We start from the raw sequence: 20,912 nt of genomic DNA, 5'->3' as shown, positions 1-20,912 counted from the left end.
TTCTTGTAAATTGTCAGATAACAATCCAACGTATAAAATATGTGATAGAAGTATCAGATTTTGTTACTGTATCTGACAGTTACGTCACTTTTAAGCTCTCTGAGCCTCTATCAGCTAATGGTGGGACAGGTCCTAAAAATATTAGTCTTGTATCGTGATTGAGTTTTTATACTATTTTAGTAAAGCGCCATCTATTGTCAGCTGAATCATCACTAAAGTATTATCAAATAATTTATAAAAAAAATACATTAATTTTTTTTTATTAACCTCCAAATACATTTTAGCTCGATAGATAATTTTACCAACTCCTATAATAGTCCACCATCCTTGGTCTTGTCTAGTAATATTCGGGACAATATATTCACAAGAATCCAAATTCCTTGTCCTTTCGTAATAACGGTCACTCGATGTCTTCGGTCTTTGGATTTCGCAGGATTCTAAAAGTTTAATAGGATACGCGAATTTCAAAATCAAATCGCTCTCTTCATTTAGTTTCGTAAAATATGGTTCTATTGGTATACTTTCTGTGAACGAAACAAATTAAAATGAGAGAAAAGGAAATTACAGTCAAAAAAATTAGAACAGAAAAGATGTTTCCCGTTGTGCTAATTAAACGAAAATAAAGAATTTTTTGACCATTTAGTCAATTGATTGTATGGATTCAATCGGTCCAATGGGAAAAAAAATTCCATTGGTTCATACATACGGTCGGTCGATCGATTGGCTCAACGGGAAACACCCAAATAAAGTAACCGGCATTTTTTAGTCGTAACATAATCTATGACTGGTCATAATAACCGATCCGATTTCATAGTAAACGGTTTTATAAAATAAATTCTCACCTATAATTCTAATAGTGATGACTTGAAAAAACTCCGTAGCACCTTCATTTTCACCTTCATTATGGTCAGAAAAAACACTTAGAACCCAATTTCCATGATCCTCCTCCCCCAAAGGTCCCAACATGAAATCCATAGCACCCATCTTCTTTAAATTATCATTAAATATATCATGTGTATTGAAATATTTCGGATTATTTACATTAAATACTCGATACTTCGTCGTGTTAATAATTGTGTCATTATCTGTGAAAATCTTGTGTTTCGGCGGAAATTCAGGTAATTTGATGACGTCACCGTTCGGTTTACTTAAATAATACCGCCCTTTTTCAATAACTATTGGTGCTGATATAATTATAATATCGTTTAGCTTACAATCGATTAGAAATGAGGGTAGCTCGATTTTTGTATCACCTGAAAAATTAAAAATTGTTATTTAATCTATGACAAATATTCTATGACGCAAAATATATAGGTTATGTGTTCGTAAAATCAACTCTTTTTTAAATGATGCAAAAGTGGGTATATTTAAAATATAAGATTAAAACGTAGTTAAGAAGTCACTTATAAAACACCTAATAGTCAGTTTTGTGATAACGTGTGGTGCAAAGTAAGGCCCACTTTAGTAAGCGTATGGATTCAACTTATAGCTTGACTAATACAGTGGATTCTAGAAGCATCAAGCGGTAAGTATTCTTTCCATATAAACGACACAAAATGTTATAAATAAACTAGCTTTCGCTCGCGACTTCGTCTGTGGAATTAAAAAAAAGTCTTCCAGATTACACTCTACATTTATGCCATTTTTTAAAACTAACAAACATACATTTAAACATTCGCATTTATATTTATTAATCGAATTTAGAACTTACAAAGTAAACGCACATCTTAACCACTATACTTACTGGTTGCTTTTTATTGCAATGTGACATACAACTTAATGACTGACTTAACATTGAAATTGATAAAAAACGCGTTTTAAAACGTGAAGTGTCATTTCAGGTGAATTTAACATTCTACACTTTAAGACACTGTTGAAAAGATGCTAATAAGAAGATAATATTCATCCTATTGCCTTTAAACTACGAATTTTAAACTATTAGTAAGGTCTATAAAACTATTTCCATACTATGCTCAAATAATAACAATCAAATGAGAATTATTTTACCGAACGAACGGCAATTTGAAGCGTTGTTTTGTACGCGTTTTATATACAGAGTGTCTTTTAAATACTGACACAATATAGAGCACGCATTAGTCGTGCACAGATACACGTTTATTTCTCGGAACGCGCATTATCAAAATACGAACTATTAAACATAATAGCGCGTATTGTTAATCTTACTGAGTTTTAATTTTTTTTTAAAACATTTAGCTTAAAACAAAGGGCTGTCCCACCACTGGCTGATAGTCTCGGATAGCTTAAAAATGACGCCACTGTCAGATAACAAAATCCGATATTGCCATCAAATATTTTACAATTTGGTAAGACAGGCCCTAAGTCTCAAAGAAAGGAACTTTGCGATTGTGAATACAAAATTAAAAATTCGATCAACACAACAGTTCAAGCGAATCGACTAACAAAGTCGATAAAGCGAGTTAAAACAAACAAAATTGTCCCTTAAGTTTTGGCAATAAAAGCTATAATAGTAGCGTCTAATTTTACGGATTAGGTATTTAAATCGATTACACTTACTATTGATTGTATTCACTGTGACACAGTTTGATATTAAAACACTTTGTATGAGGAATCTAAGACACGGGTTCATGGCGTTTGCGCAGCCAAGCAACTGATAATAAGCACATCGTTTACTCCATGCAACGGACATTTGGAAAAAATATGCGATTACTGTACAAAAATTTTGTAACAATTTATGTTTAATTACATTAATTACACTCTTATTAGGCTTAATTACATAATAGAATTATTGTAACTGTGAATAATTACATATTAAAATGATTTCTCTATTTGATACAAATATACTTATAGTTTGACTAATTTGATTAATGACACATATAAAGTATCGAATTAAATTTGTATGAAGGTAAATGCCGTACTTTATAGACGGATATCAGAATGACGGAACATGATAGCATATAAAAACAAAATAAAGCAAAGAGTTATTACTTCGTAGTAAATTAAAAAAACATTTACATTTCGGTATCGGACGGGGACCACTTCTTAAGAAAATAGAAAAAGTAATCTCTACAATTTTTAACAAAATAAAATAATTTCAGGACGATTTTTAGACATGCCATCAGACAATCTTGCATTATCAATGAGATATTGTTATCTTAAGTAAATAGTATTGAAATCGGTCATACTTCGTATATCGGTATCACAACTACAGAAGTAACTTAAGGCCGAATACGCACGTCGCGAAGGATTATTCCCAACCGTCACGCCGATCTGTCCCCACGTGGGAACATGTGGGAATAAAAAGTTTCATCTGTCCCTTTACCCGAACCTTTTAGTCCCACCATCACCAATAAGGTGTCAGATGGAACCGTTAAGAAATAAATAGGTTCCAACCTTCCCCTCGTCGCAAAAGTTGGGACGGACGAAACTTTTTATTCTCATCTGTTTCCACGTGGGGACAGAGCAGTGTGATGGTTGGGAATAAGAGTTAGCGGAAGAGGGGGACAACTTAGGTCACTTACGCCTTACCGACTATCCAAATAGAAAGAGGAAAGAATTATAATTTTGTATAATTATAAGTATAATTCTGGCTGATTTTAAGAATTCTGTCACCATTGGAAAGGTAATTTATCTGTGTGTAACATGGGCTATATTTTTTAATTTCATTTGGACAATTTCGCCAGCTACAGCTAGTTTAAAATAAAACAAACAAATGGAAAACGTGAAAACTTTAATTAATCAACAATGTGGTTACAAAAATTTCAAACTATTAATATCACAATAGGGGTGCGTAAATATTTTAACACGTGATTAACATATAATAAATTTAAGCCGACATGGGCGTGTTCTTCTTTGGAACTGTTTGTTCGCTGGCTGCCTTCCTTGTGAAGCTGCGTCGGAAACTCTCCCTGAAGGTGGAAGCCTTCGCGTAAGTCCACTTTCTGTTCCTCTTGGGACCGACCAGGATACCGATGATGATAAGCGACAACCCTATCACGATGATGAAGATCCACGAGAATGGGAAGCGGTCTGAAAAAACAAAGATTTTTTAAGTTGTACAATTTCTTCTGGAGGCGTTATCCTAGTCTCTTTTTCTTTCTCGCCCTTTTCTTATAAGAAACGTTAGGAAAGGGAAGTGGATTTGACATATGCGGACACATAAGACAAAGTTTGAATATAACAATACGAGCTGTTGCCCGCGACTTCGTCCGCGTGGTATTAGAAAACACACGAACAATATGATATGTTGAACCGTTGCAGAATGATCGAGTAAACATTAAAAAACTAAATTAATGAATCCTAAAGGAACCGTAACTATTCCCGGGATAAAAAGTAGCCTATGTGTTCTTCCAGACTATGCTCTAAACCTGTTCAAAGTTTCATGGAGATCTGATCAGCCGTTTAGGCTACAAACGCTAACAAACATCCATCCATCCATCTAAACTTTCGCATTTATAATATTAGTAAGATAGTAAGATATTGTTGTTTCATTGTTGACATTCTACGCCACAAAGTAGTGTGTGTTTCCACTTTATTATATTTATATAGATGATTAAATAAAACTTACAAATAACAATGGTGTTATCTTCATCACCGCCGGCTTCAGGCATTTGTAGGGAGTGGTTGGTCTGCCGCGAGTACTCGAAGGTCATGCCCTGCACGCGCGCGGCCACCGTCCACGGGTGCCGCTCCAGCACTGACGGGTTGGGGATGCGGATCTCACATCTACCCACAGTCAGCAAACTGTCGCTTCTGTAGCCCGAAGGCAGGTTGTCCGTCGTGAAACCTGCAAGAACAATTATTCTTAGAGTGCACACCTTAATCGCACAACTGTTTAGTCGCGCTTTGATTCATTTATACTAACATTATAAAGAGAAAAGATTTGTATTTTTGTAAGTATCGAAATAACTCAAAAACTGGGCTGAATTTAAATATTCTTTCATCATTAGAAAGATAATTAATCTGTGAGTAACATATTTTTTTTTTATTTATAACTTCACGCGGACGAAATCACGAGAAACAGCTAGCGAGCTTACGTGGAGATGTGCTCACTACTCGATTTTTAGTTGTGCAACTAAACAGTTGAATTGGCTGCGAAACAATCGACTATCGCACAACAGTTGTGTGATAGTTTACACAAAAGTTTACGCTCGCTCTTAGATAGAAACCAGTTCTTTACAAGGGCGAAACAATTTTTGAAATAAGTTTAATAGTTAGTAAATTAGTTTAAGTATGTTAAAATCGACTCACCCAGTCCATCAATGCGCACGAATCTGCAGTAGTCTAATGCGCGGTCGTCGTACACACGTCCAGTCACAATCAGGGCGCCTTTATCCATTCTCTGCTCGGCGACCAACGTATCTGAAAATATAATAAGCTTTTATTATTATGCATTTAGTCCTTAACTCTCTCGTAGGGTAGCACTAGGTTTTAGTCAATCCAGTTCTTTAATTCAATTCAATCCATCCATCTCTTCAATTTACAACAATTTACTTAACATATAGTTACGTTCGAAATCCAATTGTACACTAGATGGCGTTAATTTCAATCTTAAGTGAATTTGTATCGTCATTGTCTAGCTAACTACGAGTTCAAAAATCTGTACATATTCCAACTATATTAACCTTGTACAGTCAATGCGAACTGCGCGCTCTGCTCCGGCTGTTGGTGGTCAAGGAAGCCGACATGGCAGCTCCAGCGGCCGCTGTCACTCGCCAGAAGGTTCGAGAAGCGAATCGAACATTCGCCAGCATCGAAGCCAGCTCCCGCGTACTCCATAGCTCCTGACGATTCTCCTGTAAATGTAGAAGTCCCATAAAGAACAAATTAGAGTGTGATTTAGCTGCAAGAAAAGTTAGGTTAGTTTTCATTATTGAGTACTTACCGGGACTAATGGAGAATGTGGTTCCATTGCGCGCTCTGAAGTAGCAGTACCTGATGGGTGACTGCACCGAGCACGACATGGTCATACTCTCACCCTCAAGTCCCGACACCGTCTCACTATCAGCTTCCAATACTGGTTCTGAAAACATGTGTTAAACACTTTAATACAGTAATAACCAACGCTTATATGAGTGAAGTATTTGTTTTGTAATACTTTTGTTTGAAAAATTAACGTCAATAAGTCAGGGTTTTATTTTAATCTTACCAGATCGTACACTGGCAGCGACTTCAGGGTCCCGCATGGCCCAGGGGCAGAGCGCCGCAAGGAAGCCGTAGTAATTATCAGAGTCGGTCTCCATGGCGCAGCGCCACAGACCCAAATCGCTGATCAAAGGATCCGTGATCTGAATACCGCACTCCAAGCGGCGATCTCCAGATACAGAGCTGTAAGTAATAATAAGTTAATCTTAATATTTGTTTTATATTAGTCCAAGTTTAAAAAGTTTACGGTCCAGATCAAAATCATCCTCTTTCTCCTTATCCTACTCCAGTAGCGACGCAACAGGTTTTTGTCCTCCACATAACTCTATACGTCATTTCAGTCATCACTCCCTTTTTGATTATGTCAACTTTCACGCAATCCATCCATCTCTTTCCAAGTCTACCTCTACCGGTGTACCCTTCTACACTCATAACTAAAAATCCAGATGTAAACAATATTATAAAATCGATGTGGTTATACTAAGTCCGGAATGTAAATGTTTATTTTCATTATCGAGTACGTTATGAGACAAATACGTCCTACATAAAGAATCATCTTAATTCAAATATTTCTTAACTTACCTAGCACTGTTACCGTGGAAGGTATACCGCCCTTCACCAACTCCAGGAGTGGCGAGTAGGATACGACCTGCGGGGTCACGGAACTTGCAAGATCGTAGAGTTTCTGCGCTCGCCACAGAACACGTGAGTGTTACTGTTGGCTTGTTGGTGGCCACTGATGTTGATACCGCAGGCTTAGGATCTGAAGACATAAGTTTGCTCTTAGTAAACGAGCCTACAAAATCTTTTACGAATTATCTATTCGTTAAATGTTTGACAAATCATCTGTCTCAACATCCGCTGATCCCCATTGTATTCTTAAAAAATAAAGCACAATTATTCTTTAAGAACTAAGATAATATACGAGCATTTAGGAGCTGGAATAAAAAATAAAAATGACTTCTTTTTCATAATGCATTGCTAAGTGGTAGCTACCTTTACTGAAATGTAACATTTAAACGTATAATGGTCGTAAATTGACAACCTTCAGATAATTAGAATTATCATATGAAATATAATTTAATCTTATCGCTATACAGGTCAATTGACTAAATAACTAAATAGTGATTAATAACTTATTTGAACAATTGAAATATCGGGAAAAGCCCAATCGTGGTAAGAATCCTGTTTGTCACAAACTTTAAGGTTGTCATCGTTTTTACTTGCTCTGGATAATTTAAACACCTCTTATTAATTTCCAATCACACTAATATTATGAATGCGAAAGTTTAGATGGATGGATGGATGTTTGTTAGAGTTTGTATCCTAAACGGATGAACGGATTTCGATGAAACTTGGTATGGATGTAGAGTATAGTCTGGAAGAACACATAGGCTACTTACAATTCTTTTTTTTTAAGTCCACGCGGACGGAGTCGCAGGCGAAAGCTAGTATATTATAATAAGCTAACAAATGAATTCAAATTACATTGGCAACTTAAGATTACCTGCTCTCCTAATAGACACGTGAACATCGTATTCGTCAGTTAGAACTCGTCCCTGCAGACCAATGTGCATCTTCCAGTTACCAGCATGTTCGTTGGACACTCTTGACAATGTTACATTACATCTGCCGAAGCCATCGAACACTGTGTTGTGGCTGGCATCTACGAGTCTGCAGTAGACTGTGCCTTCAGGTCCCATTAACTGGCTCACTGGCCTATCCAGAGTCCATGTGAAGTGCGTTTGCAACGATGGATCGCTGTGACCTAGTTAGAATTAATAAATCAAACAAATCCAACAACCTTTAGTCCCATAAGAAGAAATAGTTTAATGCAATAGAAACTATCATTTTCGGAGCAAGTCAAACTTATTGTCTTGAAGTTAAGGAGTAAGTTTAACTTCTAGAGGAACCGAATATACGAGTATCATATATCTTACTAATATTATAAATGCGAAAGTTTAGATGGATGGAAGGATGTTTGTTAGCATTTGTAGCCTAAACGGCTAAACGGATCTCCGAGAAATTTGGCACAGATATAAAACAAAGTCTGGAGTACACATGGGATAAGGCAAATCCCCGAGAAATGTCCGGTTTCCGAGGGATACGTAGCTTTTTGTTATTTATATAGTTCGTATGTTTTCTAATACCACGCGGACGAAGTCGCGGGCAACAGCTAGTATTATATGAAAATATGTTGAAAATATTTATGTAATTTGAATCATGCTGATTGCGTTTAAGCCAAAGCTGAACGATTGAAATGTATGTATAAAATGTTCTATGGCGCATTGAGACACATTAAGCGTAGGTTTTCATGGGTTAGATCTATGCCACTTAAAAATTATATTAGTATCCTTAAATTATTATTGAAACGGAACAGTTACCGTAAACAGTGACGCGAGCCCATGCCTTATAAATAGTTTTTACTCCATACGATATCTTCCAGAAGCCGGAATCATTAGTTGTGGCATTTCTTACAATGAAACCGCAAGTGTCAACATATCTTGCATCTCTTTCTACATCAACACGTTCTTCATCACGACCATCTACCAGCTTACACGTAGCATGGAAAGAAGTAGCATCTTCTAGACGTATATAAATATCTTTACCTTCCATAATCGTTATCTCACTTGGTAAAGCATTTACTATTTCTGTAATTCAAAAATGTTTCTTTATCAAACATCGAATAGTTTTAATCGTAAATTTTACATATATTGATTTTGTAATTATCAAGACGTTATCCTTATCTCAGACGTGACCCGATACACGTAAATTAAAGATTATGTTAATGCATTGAATCCAGTTTCAAATGATATCTACCTTCTATGACGATTGTAAACGGCAATCTTCTTTCTACAACCTCTGTGCTGAATCGTGTAGCTCGTGAGACTAGCATCCAATCTCCCACCATGTCTTCAGATACTATATGGACTTTTACTCCACAAGCTACATTATAATCAGTAATTGCTTCTATTCCATATAACTGGAGATGTTCTATATCATGGCGTTCTCCTCCCGGTGTTATAATGTAACATTCGTTGCTATTCAAAAAATCGTATTCAGGAATTTTTACTTTATGCGTTTCACCGATTTTAGTTACAAAATATCCAGGATCAATGTTTATGATATCTTCTATTTTCTTTGTCGTAGTATCTAAAATGCGTTCAGTCGTGTATGCTTTTTCGGTTGTTTCTTTTGGTAATTCTGCAATCGTTGTATCAAAGTTTTCTTTTTGTGTTGAATCTTTCGAAGTTTCTTCCACTGACTTTGTTGTGTCTGTATTTGGTATTTCACTTGTAGGTTCTGTTTGTGGAAAAATTCAATTTGAATACAAAAGACATTTGATAAGTTGTTTTAAAATGTTCGTACGAAATTTTGTAACATAAATACAGTAGCGAATTACTACTAAGTATATCTGAGTTTTTATAGAGTTGTTGATTTAGCTGAGTGAAACACTTGCATAGCGTTAACAAAGCATAACATATAAGAGCATATGAACAATAATTCTTTGTCGTAACACTTAATGAATAAGATGCATTGATTACCATAACAATAACCATAGTAGACAATACTTGTAAATGGTGATTTATGAGTATGGATAGCAAAATAAGATGTCACAACGGTTATAGTGGGAAAGAATTAACGTGACAAGTTTTGAACTACCCGATTGCTTCATTTAAATTACGCGAAAAATACACGTGAAACATTTGCAGTAATTGTTAGTAACTACGCGATTTTTGTTTCAGTTATTTGTTATTACGCATTTGCTCGTTGTCAGTAATACCTTCTAAGAAGATAGTAAACGGTAAACGTCTTTCAACAACTTCAGCACTTCTTGTGCCTCGTGAAATTAAAGTCCATCGTCCGAGCATTTCTTCTGTTGATACATATATTTTAATACCACATGCTACTGTAATATAGTTTATAATTTCCACATCAGATATATGCATATCTTCAAAATCGTATTGTGTTCCATCTGGTTTTACTAAATAACATTTCTCATTGTTCAAAAAATCGTCTTCCGGGATCATTAGTGTGTGTGTTTCTCCAAGTTTTGTTCTAATATATACATGTTCTATATCTACAGCGGTGACGTCATCCTTTGCTGTTGTATCATGGACTGCTTCAGTTACTTGTGCGATTGTTGTTTCATATAATTCCCCAGTTGAAAGTGTTGTTAGAATTTCTTTTGAAGATTCATCAGTCGTTATGTTATCTGTGTTAGCTGTATCAGTTGTACCTTCTGTTACTCGAAAAAAAATCATAGTTAATGAAATTAAAAGAAAAAATTGTTAAGTTTTTCTATCTACGAAATAAGATCGTGAACTGATTTCTTAAAACTGATTTTTCTAGTTATGGTGAATTGCTACTCTTAACTATTAAAAGTTTTTACATTGTATTGTTCTATTTTTTTCCGAATCTACAATTAACGTCTGAGTAAAAAAAAAATCAATAACATTGTGATTTATTGCATTTTATGTGCTTCGTAATTGGAACTTGTGATAAGCAGGGATGATTTTATGTTGGTTTAAAACGAAGAATGTAATGGCTAAAAATCTACGACTGAGCAAACAACACAAGATTTGCTAATGAATGACAGTTTTTGATGAAACGGGAGTGATTTTTGATGAATAGAATCAGTTATACGATAAAAGTTGCTGCCATTGTACTTAATGCTTTTTCGTATATGGATTTTGCTGTTGAAAGAAGCGGTTATCTATAACAATATTCGAGATAAGACTTTCATCGATTTTTATCAAACTTAAAAACATTTTGAGGAGATTGAAAATCACTTCCGAACCTGTAGAGACGACTGTCACTTGGTAAGATTCGGTGCGAGAGCTGCCCGCATCCGACACAGATCGGAGTACCCAAAGTCCATTGTCATTACTGTCAAGGTTTTTAACTGTAACTTGACATTTAACAAAGTCGGTGTCATCTAACAGTTGGTATTTGTCGTTGGAATGATTTAGAGGCTTGAATTCGATTTCATTGCCATTAGGAGTGGTCAGGTAACATCCGACTACAATGTCATTTAAGGTCAAAATCGATGTTTGGAGGTTCTCACCCGCATTAAGGGTTACTTGCCTCGCCCCGCTTGCGTTTGCGGTGAAAGTGAAACCTGAAACAAATGAAAATAGAATATACTTGCAACAGTGGGTAGTGCCCGCTTTAACATCTTAGTACGAATGCGCCGGTACGCCGGTGTAATACCACGACCACACAGAAGACAGACGTGAAATGGAAGCAATTCCGTGTTTCGTCTGACGAGTGTGTTGCCGGAGGCCTAATTTAAGTCCCTTTCTCTTTACCACCCTTTTCTTATAAGGAGAGGATGGTAACGGAAAGTGGATTTGACGGTAGAGGAGATGCATAGGAAGGGGAAATATTTTCTTTATAAGCGTCTCCTCCTCCGTCGGATAGGGTAGGCAACGCATCTGCAATTGCAAATTTATGGGCAGCGGTCGCTTCGCCATTTTGGGGGATTCAGGTGGCAGCTTGCTCGTTTGCCACCTTATGTTATAAAAAAAAACACTACTACTATTAGGCATAGGAGTGAGTATGTAGTCAAAGGGGAAGCCAGTAGTAAAATGATTTGTGTGTCTTGAAGAGAATGCTTGAATAAAATCAAGTCAATTTTGAGTTATCTCCACAAGTAGGAATTATATGAACATTAGTATTTTAAATTAATGTACATATTTAAAACTAGCTGTTCCCATGCGACTTCATCTGCATAAAATTATAAAATCATTTTATTTTTCACATTTGTCAAATTATCAATTGCAAATGCCAAAATGATAACATGATGTCAAACCATGGCAACCTTGTTTCCTTGATGTTGGCAGCAACTTATGGTCTCTTTTCCATATTAGGGTTTGTATCCAAAATATTTACCCCTAAGTTTAACAGCGTGAAAATATATAGCCTAAAGCGTGACGTAGTGTAGAGCTTTTTATTAAAAGAAGAGTTATTCGAAAATATACTGTGATTGCTGACTTCTTAGGCAAAGTGTGTGTTTACGCTTTATTATAATAGTATAGATGTTTGCCTCTCTATAAGTCCTGCCCTCCTCCTACTTTTACCGACCCATGCGAATGCTTTTTACTCTCATTCTTATGATTTTTAAATCTCGTTCTTCAATTTCAATTAGTTTTGTTCTTTGTTTTTCATTAATAGATTGTCACAGGCATCTATCAATCAGCAATTATGAACGTAATACATAATTGTTACAAGAATATCTTAAGTAAACAGTGTATTGCTTAATGTTGGTATTTCTTCCGCATATAGAATAGAAGTATCTAATCGTAGTATTGCGAAACATACACGTTAAACATTTTATGCGACAATTAAAAAAAATCAATGCAATATATTTTAATGCACATTTATCTCTACTATATTATTTAATAACAGTATTTTTCAAAGATACTTTTTTTATAAAATATAAGGTGGCAAACGAACAAGCGGCTACCTGAATCCACCGAAATGGAAAGCGACCGCTGCCCATAAACATCCGCAATTACAGATGCGTTGCCTACCCTTAATTGACGGAGGAGGAGACGCACATAAAGAGGACATTATCTTATGCGTCTCCTCTACCGTCAAATCCACTTTTCCTTCTCATCCTTCCCCTTAAGAAAAGGGTGGAAAGGGAAAGGGACTAAAATTATGCCTCCGGCACCACACTCATCAGGCGAAACGCGAAATTACTTCGACATGACGCCTGTTTTCTGTGTGGTCGTGGTATTACACCGGGCGAGCCGACCCGTTCGTGCGAAGATATTAAAGCGGACTCTACCACTTTAACTTCAAATATTAATTCTATTTATCCTCTATTAACTGTTCAAAAATACTTCAAAAAATTTAACCGTAATTTATGATAACTGTTTTCAGTGCAAGTGCTAGAAAGGCTAAAGGAAAATGGATTAAGGAAAATGGTTTGAGTTTTAAAACGATACGGTCAGTCCCAATTTTTTAAATTATCCTTATTATAAGTTGTAATGCAAAACAAACTACACTTGCTATCTCTGTTATTTCTAGGGTAATTGAAAGGGATGGACATAAAATTGGCAGTTCACCGTAACATTGACAATATCGTTTTAATAATATAAAGTGACAATAAGGTTATGTTGATTGTAAAATGAATTTATTTTATGTACACTTGTAATGAAATAATGATTACCTCCGTTATGTAAAGGTAATAAAAAATTATAGACAACGGTAATGTTATTGTCACGTCCGAAAATCGGAACGTAATTACATTCCGGTTTGCAATATGTCGTTTACACCTGTCAAACACTGCTAAAACTTCCGATAATCTTTGATCTTTTGTGTTCAGGTCCTTTCTTAACATTTAACATGATGGTGGATTTATTGCACTTGACACTTTAAATTTAATATTAAAATCTAACCTAACCTAATTAAGTTTCACCATAAACGCTAAGTTTAATATTAAAATAAAAATCTTTTTAACTCGAAATACGTAATCAATATGTACAATATTGGCTTTAATATTTACAAAACAGTTCACGTTTTATGCTATCGTTAAAACAATTTGGATGGAAGGTAAACAAAGTTGCATATATTTAAGTATAAAAGAGGTTTCGATAACAAAAACGTAGCACTAATAACCTTGAATAAGTAAATAAGTATTGTACATACCTGTAATTAAGAGAACGCACAAAGCCGTCTTTCCTGACGACCGCATGGTGGCACTGACCAACCGGCACTACTTACGCTTCGAGTTTTCAAACAAACGATAATTCAACAATGTGGTAGCGCGCCAGCATTTATATCCTTATAATTAATCATAGCAAGATCTCATCCAAATCCAACTATCTAATCTAGCGATATCGAGAATTTACAGTGTTGCCATATATTCAACTTGAATTACCATATTTTTAAAAATAACATTAATCGACAATAAATATGGGTTCATTATTCTTTTTATTTTAAATAGGAGGAAAATAGCAATCTATTTGCTACTATGTTTCGAGACCACGCTAAACATCCGCTAGTAACAGTAAAAATTACAAATGAACTACGAGCAGCATAATTAAAAACATCTATTCATGATCTTCCCCTGACGATCTATGCTAGGTCTAGCGGCAGGCAGCACCTTTAAAATAATCTGATGTAGTTTTCAAATCTATTTTACATTTTTTGACCTCTCCTGGCGACACCCTTCTTTTATTCAAGCGGGTATTCTGTAAGGTTTTAGTGGATTTCATTTATAAATACATATCTCGATGCTTAGCTATATGAAATATACGAAAAACCGGTGTGTTCTCGAAACTTCCCCTTATTAAGTTTAATTTACTACGTTCTTTACAAGGAAACAAAAAGCGGGTTTAGTTAATTTAGGTAAACAGGTCTTCAATAAGGTCGGACTTCTATCGAAACATTGGTACAAATAAGGGACAAACATACATTTTTCATTAAATTGAAATTCAATGAAAGCACACGGTTACATTAACTAGTTTAAAATGTGTTCTAATACACTTATTAACTATAGTTTATTTTCTAAAGATTAATTAAATATATTTTCCCATAAAATTAGGTGTTTTTTGGAACATGGCTACATTATTTTCTCATGAAACGCAGAAACGCATTTGTACCGTCGCGTCGCAAGAACAATAGAACAATTGTGATAACAAATATTTGGAATATCTGATACAATTGCTGTAATTCTGAAATAAAGCATATGGTATTATATCATATGCAGAATATTATGTATTGTCTGATTTAAATTCCCTCATACTTTTCTATCTTTCATACCAGATTTTCGTCACTTTATGAGGTACCTTCAAGAGAATGTTGAATAGACTAAATATTAAAATAGTTCGTTTAGCACCTAGATTACATCAACACTAGAAAATCGTTTGGAATTATTGATATCTCCAAGCTATTTGTTCTCAATAAAAATATACTTATTTAACTTATTATCGCTGTAAATTTGCCAATGTTAAAATTACTTATAAATCCAGCTGTTGCCCACCGTCTGCGCGAAAATCTTCTACATCTCTGCCAAATTTCACCGAGATCCATTGAGTCGTTATGCAGATACCGATTAACAAACATCCATCCTTCCGTCCATCTAAACTTTCTCAATTTTGTTAATTATTAGTAAATAGTTACATGCGCCTTGTAAAATAAACACAGCAAGATTTTTTATTCGTTTATCTTGGGACCGATGTACACTATGTGACTATCTTTTGTGATAGAGAAAGCAATTTTTATAAGTTATTGTTTTTTTGACCGGCTTCTCAAAAGAAGGTAGGTACTCAATTCGTCTGTATGTTTTTTAGATTTTTACGAAGTGAAGTTTTTCTTTATGCAAGCCTGTTGCCTTTTTTCTTCACTAGATTGCGCTATACGTACAGGATGCAAAAGATTTTACCATTTATAACCAAGATATATAAAAAATAAATATTGGTAGTTTTAAATGGATCTAGAGTCCTTATACCTTAGTATAAGCCTATATATTTAGTTTCATGTTACATAAAACATGCTGTTTAACATACGGTAAAACCTATGTAAGGCTGACTTGTACGTTCAGACCTCCCAAGTTCAAATAGGGTGACCACATTGTCTATTCTATCTAAAACTATGAAAATCTTCAATTATAATTAAAAAGATAACGTTTTTTAAATCTATTCCAACTGTTCTGTGTAGATAGAGCAAGATTTCAACGGTGCCCTTTTTTAAGCACTTTGGTGTCACGTTAAAAGGTTTATGTGAGACTGATTCGCAGAGCTATTTTTAAACAATTTAAATGATTGATACTATAGTGATAACTTAAAAACTCTGAACCACACTTCTCGCCAGGATTGCGCGAAATAATCCAATACGACTAATGACATTGACAGCTGTCAGTTAGGGACGTGACGTTTATACCGATAATCCAGTGTTGCGCCAATTCTACAGCGCGGTACTAATTTTCTTCATAACACTATATACCTCTGTACTGCGCCCTGGGCGGTCGCCCAACCACGCCCTACCCTAACGCCGGCCCTGGATGCTATATTTTCATTAGACCGTTGCCAATATCTGTTGGCATTGCCGTACTTCGATAGTACTTTCGCAACATCCCTGTAGCAACCTCGTTGGACCAACACCAGTATTTATTCTTGTATATCGAACAAGGCTGTTACTAATCAATCTTGCCAAAGAAAGTTTTATTATAACTCTCCTTTAATTATTAGTTTTAAAAATTGGTGTTAGGTTGTAGGATAACTATTTTTTCCTAACACGTGGTTATTGTAGTGTCCAATTTGTGCGTCCGAATGTGCATTACGGCTCGACGCGCTTGTTCGTTCGTCCGTTCAGGTAGAAAACTATTTGCCCAGAGGTCCATATGTCTGTACTTATCACTCTTTTTACATAAACTTATTAGTTAAGTATTTAAATGTAGAGAATAAAGCATTAAAATAGTCTTTTATTACTTACTTTCTAGATTACGGACAGTAAAAAAACAAAATATTATTGTAAAGACAGTTAATATTGTAAATAATTATAAGACTCGTCTCAGAGGTTAAAAAATACTTCAGAAATGTGCTAGATATTGCAGCTGCCCACCCCTACCCTGTTGATGCCCATGGGTAGACACAAAAAATTCTTAAGTTTTGTTTTCAATTTGTACAACGAAAATAATGTAGATTTTTCATTAACAAATTAAGAGTAAGAATGTTTCGGAAATCGACTTTTAGACATTATTTGAAAAACGTCAATTATTCTTTGAAATTAGTTAAAAATCATTTATTGTTAAATTATCTCTTGTTTTAATCGCCTTTTAAACAATTAAGTTGAAGATAAGCACTTATTAGTCAGTCATTTGATTTTTTATTTCACTTGATAACTGGCAATCGCACAAGAAGCATTTGCGACTTGCGACGCCGCAATATCCTTTCGCCTTTTCTCTCGACTTAAAAGAAATGTGTGTAAACGACCGTGGCATACACAATATGTATGAGAAACGAATTTACAACGATGTAACTACATTTTAAAGTAATGTAATTTAAACCTTATTCAATTACAATAATGGCGATATTACAAAATTGTTGTTAGGGACATTAAGTTGTTTTAATCTGTGGTGACTCGACCGGCGCACGGCTGCACGGCGACCATGCCTGTGCCTTTGCTGCCCTCGCGTCATCAGTTACTCACAGAAACGCGTGGCGGGAGCGCGCTTTTTTGACATAAACATTGTTCAAAGTAATGAACTATTAATAGTTAAGCCACTTATTAATCAGACGGTGCAACGTTCCAAATATCTGTGTTAACTTGGTCGTGTTAAAATCTAGTGTGTGGACGTTTAAAAATTATTTACTAAGGATATCGTTTATTGGAACGTGAGTAAATCGATTTTTTCCCGCTTGTTGATTTCTCTACAACAATTCAAAATGTATTCAATATTTATTATCCATTTATAAATAATAATTTTAGTAATCGTTGCAAGTTTTATGAGGAATCATGATTCGTCCATAATTCCGTTATATTCGCACGTTTGAACTCGTTTGACTACTATAAGAATAATCATGAATTCTCATGTCCTAGAAATGCTAGTCTTTATAATAAATATGCTAAACTCCAATGCAATAAGTCTTAAATAATAATTTTAGTCGTTAATTTGAATATTTATCCAACTAACCCGCTTACAAGGAAACAATAATTGGTATGTTTAGAAATAAACAAACGGGTCATCTTATTATGACTAGTCGAGTTTCAACTTAGTATAAATATTTATTAGTTGCTGATAAGTACTGCCGACGTTGATTCAATGGACCGCACTCACAATTCTTAATCAACAGGATATTACAGAGAATGTAAATAAGTTTTTCGAATTAACAATTGAAAACAAAATATAACTGAGTCTTTGTTACGGTATGTATTAACTTGTAGTTGAGTGCATCCTCCAAGTACTATAGAGTTTGGGTTTCTATACTACATAATTATGTTAATATATTACTTCTCTATGAAATTTTCAAGAGACTTTCATTTGTTCTTATAAATTCATTACAATTATTAAAATGCAATGAAACACATTTTGAGTACTACCTACTCCTTTTGTGTCACATTTACGAGATACAAACCCAGGACTAAAACCACCTAGTTAAACTAACCTAAAGTTCTAAGACGCCACTCTTGTATCCTATAGAAATAATGGGTGCTTTTATTCTATACTAGCTTTCGTCGGCGACTCCGTACACGTAGATTTAAAAAAAAAAACCAAGTACCCTATGTGTTCTTCCAGAATATCCTCTACGTCTATACCAAATTTCATAGAAATCCGTTCAGCCGTTTAGTCTACAAACTCTAACAAACATCCATCCATCTAAACTTTCGCATTTATAATATTAGTATGATTTGTTATGCCAGTTTGATTTTTTGTTAAATGGAAACTTTAGAACATTACTTTAGTATAAAAAACGTAGAGACGTTAAACGGTTCAGTGTATTGCTCTCACTTGTCTGTTAATTTGTAAGTCATGCATAACGGCTAACTTAAACTATATGAAACGAATAAATGAAACTATTAGTCATAAAATTCTATTACTTGCAACATTGGAAAGTAACGGCTTTGTAATGCCACGAAAAAGTTCGTTAGAAGGTGAGATCGAGTAATCGATATGTTGCAGTTAATTTGTTAAAACCGTCATAATTAAAAATGACTTGCTTTTATTATGAGTGACAAAATTAAGCAATCGTTTTTCACTTGTCCCTTTTTGGTCGGTGATTACTGGAAAGAGTTGGCATGTTTTGTTTTTAATCTGTTGATATCTATTTTATACATAATAGCTTTTGCCCGCGATTCCGTCCGCGTGAATTTTAAAAATAATAATAAAGAAATATTAAATATAGCCTATGTTACTCACAGATAAATAACCTTTCTAATGGTGAAAGAGTTTTTAAAATCTACCCAGTAGTTTTTAAGCCTATTCATTACAATCAAACAAACATTTTTCCTTTTTATAATATTTTAATAGTTACATTGGAATATTACCATATCTATTATGTATTGTGATCATCCAAGGTCATTCAAGGTAACTTGTTTATTATTTCTATCACATTTTAATACTACCTACTTCATGTACCACTGCATGTACTCATAGCTTTACAAGCGGTTCGTTTTTTTCGTGCAAGTTCGTCGGCCGTTTATTGTGAGTATTCAATGATTTGAGTCATCGCCACGTAGTGTTATAGTTGAAGTCATGATATAAAAAGATACATCTTTAAACTTGTTTTTATATTATAAGGTGGCAAACGAGCGAACGGTCACAATTCTCCGATAAAGCGAAGAGATTGCTGCCCATATACCCGCATTTGCCGATGTGTTGCCTACCCTTAATGAACGGAGAAAGAGACGCTCACAAAGTAGATGTTTCCCCTTCCTATGCGTCTTCACCGTCAAATCCCTTTCGTGTAAGAAAATGGTGGGAAAGGAAAGGGACTAAAATTTGGCCCTCGTTATCACATTCATCAGACGAAATGCGAAATTGCTCCCATTTCACGCCTGTTTTCTGTGGTCGTGGTATCACCGGGCGAGCCGGCTTATTCGTGCGAAGATGTAAGCGGGCTCTACCATTCTTGTTTCTTAATCTTTGTAATGTACATTGTTTTAGATGCAGTCATTATCTGACCGCTGTATCATGATTCAATCGATTTCACAATTGTGCAACATCGAGAACGGATTATATAAATCTGTTACGTATTAAATTGGGCCAACGGTTGTCTGCTTTAAAGGTCGTCTTTACCACGTTTAGATATTTATTGTAAGTAGGACACAGTATTGTACACAATCTCCTTAAGGCCATCTTTTGTCAGGCTTGAGACTGATCTAAATAAGTTGTATGAAAAATATGTTTTATTTGGAAAATAAATGAGCCAAGGACTTTGATCACTGAATTGGTGTATTACAGCTGTCTGTATCATGTCATGGGCGTCGCCAGTTTCCCCTAAACTACCATTAATAATGACTTAAGGCCGGTTTCCCAGCTATATTTAACCATTCTTCAGTGCTTTTGGTTCGATAACTTCATAAAATGCGTTTCCGAAGTACTTATCTTGAGTTTTACTCCGTTGAAACTTAAGTCAACCTTACACAAATGAATCAATAGGTAATCTGTATTAATATAAAAAGGAAAGATTTATAATTTTGTTTGTATTAAAATAGAAATAACTCAAAATCTACTAGGCTGATCTTAAAAATTTTATCAGTTAGAAAGGTAATTTATCTGTAAGTAACATAGGCTTTAATATTTATTTTTACGGACGAAGTCGCGAGCAACAGCTAGTTATAAAATAAATGGAATCTTCAGAAATCCAGCTTTATTAGTTTTAATATCAACAAGTACTTAGACCTGTGGCTTTTTATAAACTATGCTATAGTATGGTTGAAAACACAATAGCGACTTCTTTTCAAAGGTGACAAAATACAAACATATCTCGCATTGTTAGTAAGCCATTAACAATTATTTTACGGCAAACGATAATCCTGTTTGAACATTGTTACGTTATGTTAGCATTTGTTAAAGCAAGTATTTAGGGAATTTAGAAAAACTATAAAACTACGTCGTAGTTTTTGACTCCAAAAATCATACAAAAAAACAAGCACAACCTTTCGGATAAAAAAGAATCAACAAAATCGGTCTACGAGCAGCGGAGTTATGCCGTAACACACATTAAAAACAACATACAGACGAATTGAGTACCTCCTTTTGGGAAGTCGGTCAAAAATCGTTAAAGCGAAGCGTCAATCGACGAGCGTTTCAGTCTTTTTTTTTTTTTTTTTTT

The 20,912-nt window shown here is 34.8% G+C and overlaps 3 protein-coding genes across 7 annotated transcripts in view; 1 reads left to right on the top strand and 2 right to left on the bottom strand.

The window, feature by feature from the left end:
* Nucleotides 1–156: 156 nt before the first annotated feature.
* On the bottom strand, nucleotides 157–2,838 carry LOC106110317. The gene is made up of 3 exons (XM_013292085.1): nucleotides 2,536–2,838; nucleotides 843–1,253; nucleotides 157–524 (listed from the first exon to the last, which is right to left on the bottom strand). The coding sequence occupies exons 1-3, from the start codon at nucleotides 2,666–2,668 to the stop codon at nucleotides 172–174; spliced, it is 897 nt and encodes a 298-aa protein (XP_013147539.1). The 5' UTR covers nucleotides 2,669–2,838; the 3' UTR covers nucleotides 157–171.
* An 854-nt stretch (nucleotides 2,839–3,692) lies between these two features.
* Nucleotides 3,693–13,919, bottom strand: LOC106110352. 5 transcript variants are annotated; one of them, XM_013292155.1, is made up of 13 exons: nucleotides 13,783–13,919; nucleotides 11,192–11,245; nucleotides 9,908–10,366; nucleotides 8,944–9,426; nucleotides 8,508–8,774; nucleotides 7,631–7,891; nucleotides 6,706–6,886; nucleotides 6,128–6,306; nucleotides 5,864–6,001; nucleotides 5,604–5,774; nucleotides 5,230–5,340; nucleotides 4,547–4,765; nucleotides 3,693–4,008 (listed from the first exon to the last, which is right to left on the bottom strand). In XM_013292155.1, exons 1-13 carry the CDS (start codon nucleotides 13,826–13,828, stop codon nucleotides 3,806–3,808), a joined length of 2,772 nt encoding a protein of 923 aa, XP_013147609.1. In that variant the 5' UTR covers nucleotides 13,829–13,919; the 3' UTR covers nucleotides 3,693–3,805. The 5 variants fall into 5 exon arrangements, with proteins under 5 accessions (XP_013147609.1, XP_013147608.1, XP_013147610.1 ...); XM_013292154.1 differs by having other exon boundaries at nucleotides 10,925–11,245; nucleotides 13,783–13,918; XM_013292156.1 differs by lacking the exon at nucleotides 9,908–10,366 and having other exon boundaries at nucleotides 10,925–11,245; nucleotides 13,783–13,915.
* A 3,355-nt stretch (nucleotides 13,920–17,274) lies between these two features.
* LOC106110373 (CDC42 small effector protein homolog) overlaps nucleotides 17,275–20,912 on the top strand; it is a 26,290-nt gene continuing 22,652 nt past the window's right edge. Inside the window, exon 1 of the mRNA XM_013292193.1 lies at nucleotides 17,275–17,471. The gene's annotated coding sequence lies outside the window, so the exon portion shown is untranslated. The remainder of the gene's footprint in view (nucleotides 17,472–20,912) is intronic.

Source organism: Papilio polytes, unplaced genomic scaffold (assembly GCF_000836215.1).
Source record: "Papilio polytes unplaced genomic scaffold, Ppol_1.0 DF820678.1, whole genome shotgun sequence".
Classification (NCBI taxonomy): Eukaryota; Metazoa; Arthropoda; class Insecta; order Lepidoptera; family Papilionidae; genus Papilio; species Papilio polytes.
The sequence above is the reverse complement of the archived record's forward strand: the minus strand, read 5'-3'. Positions and strand labels throughout refer to the sequence as shown.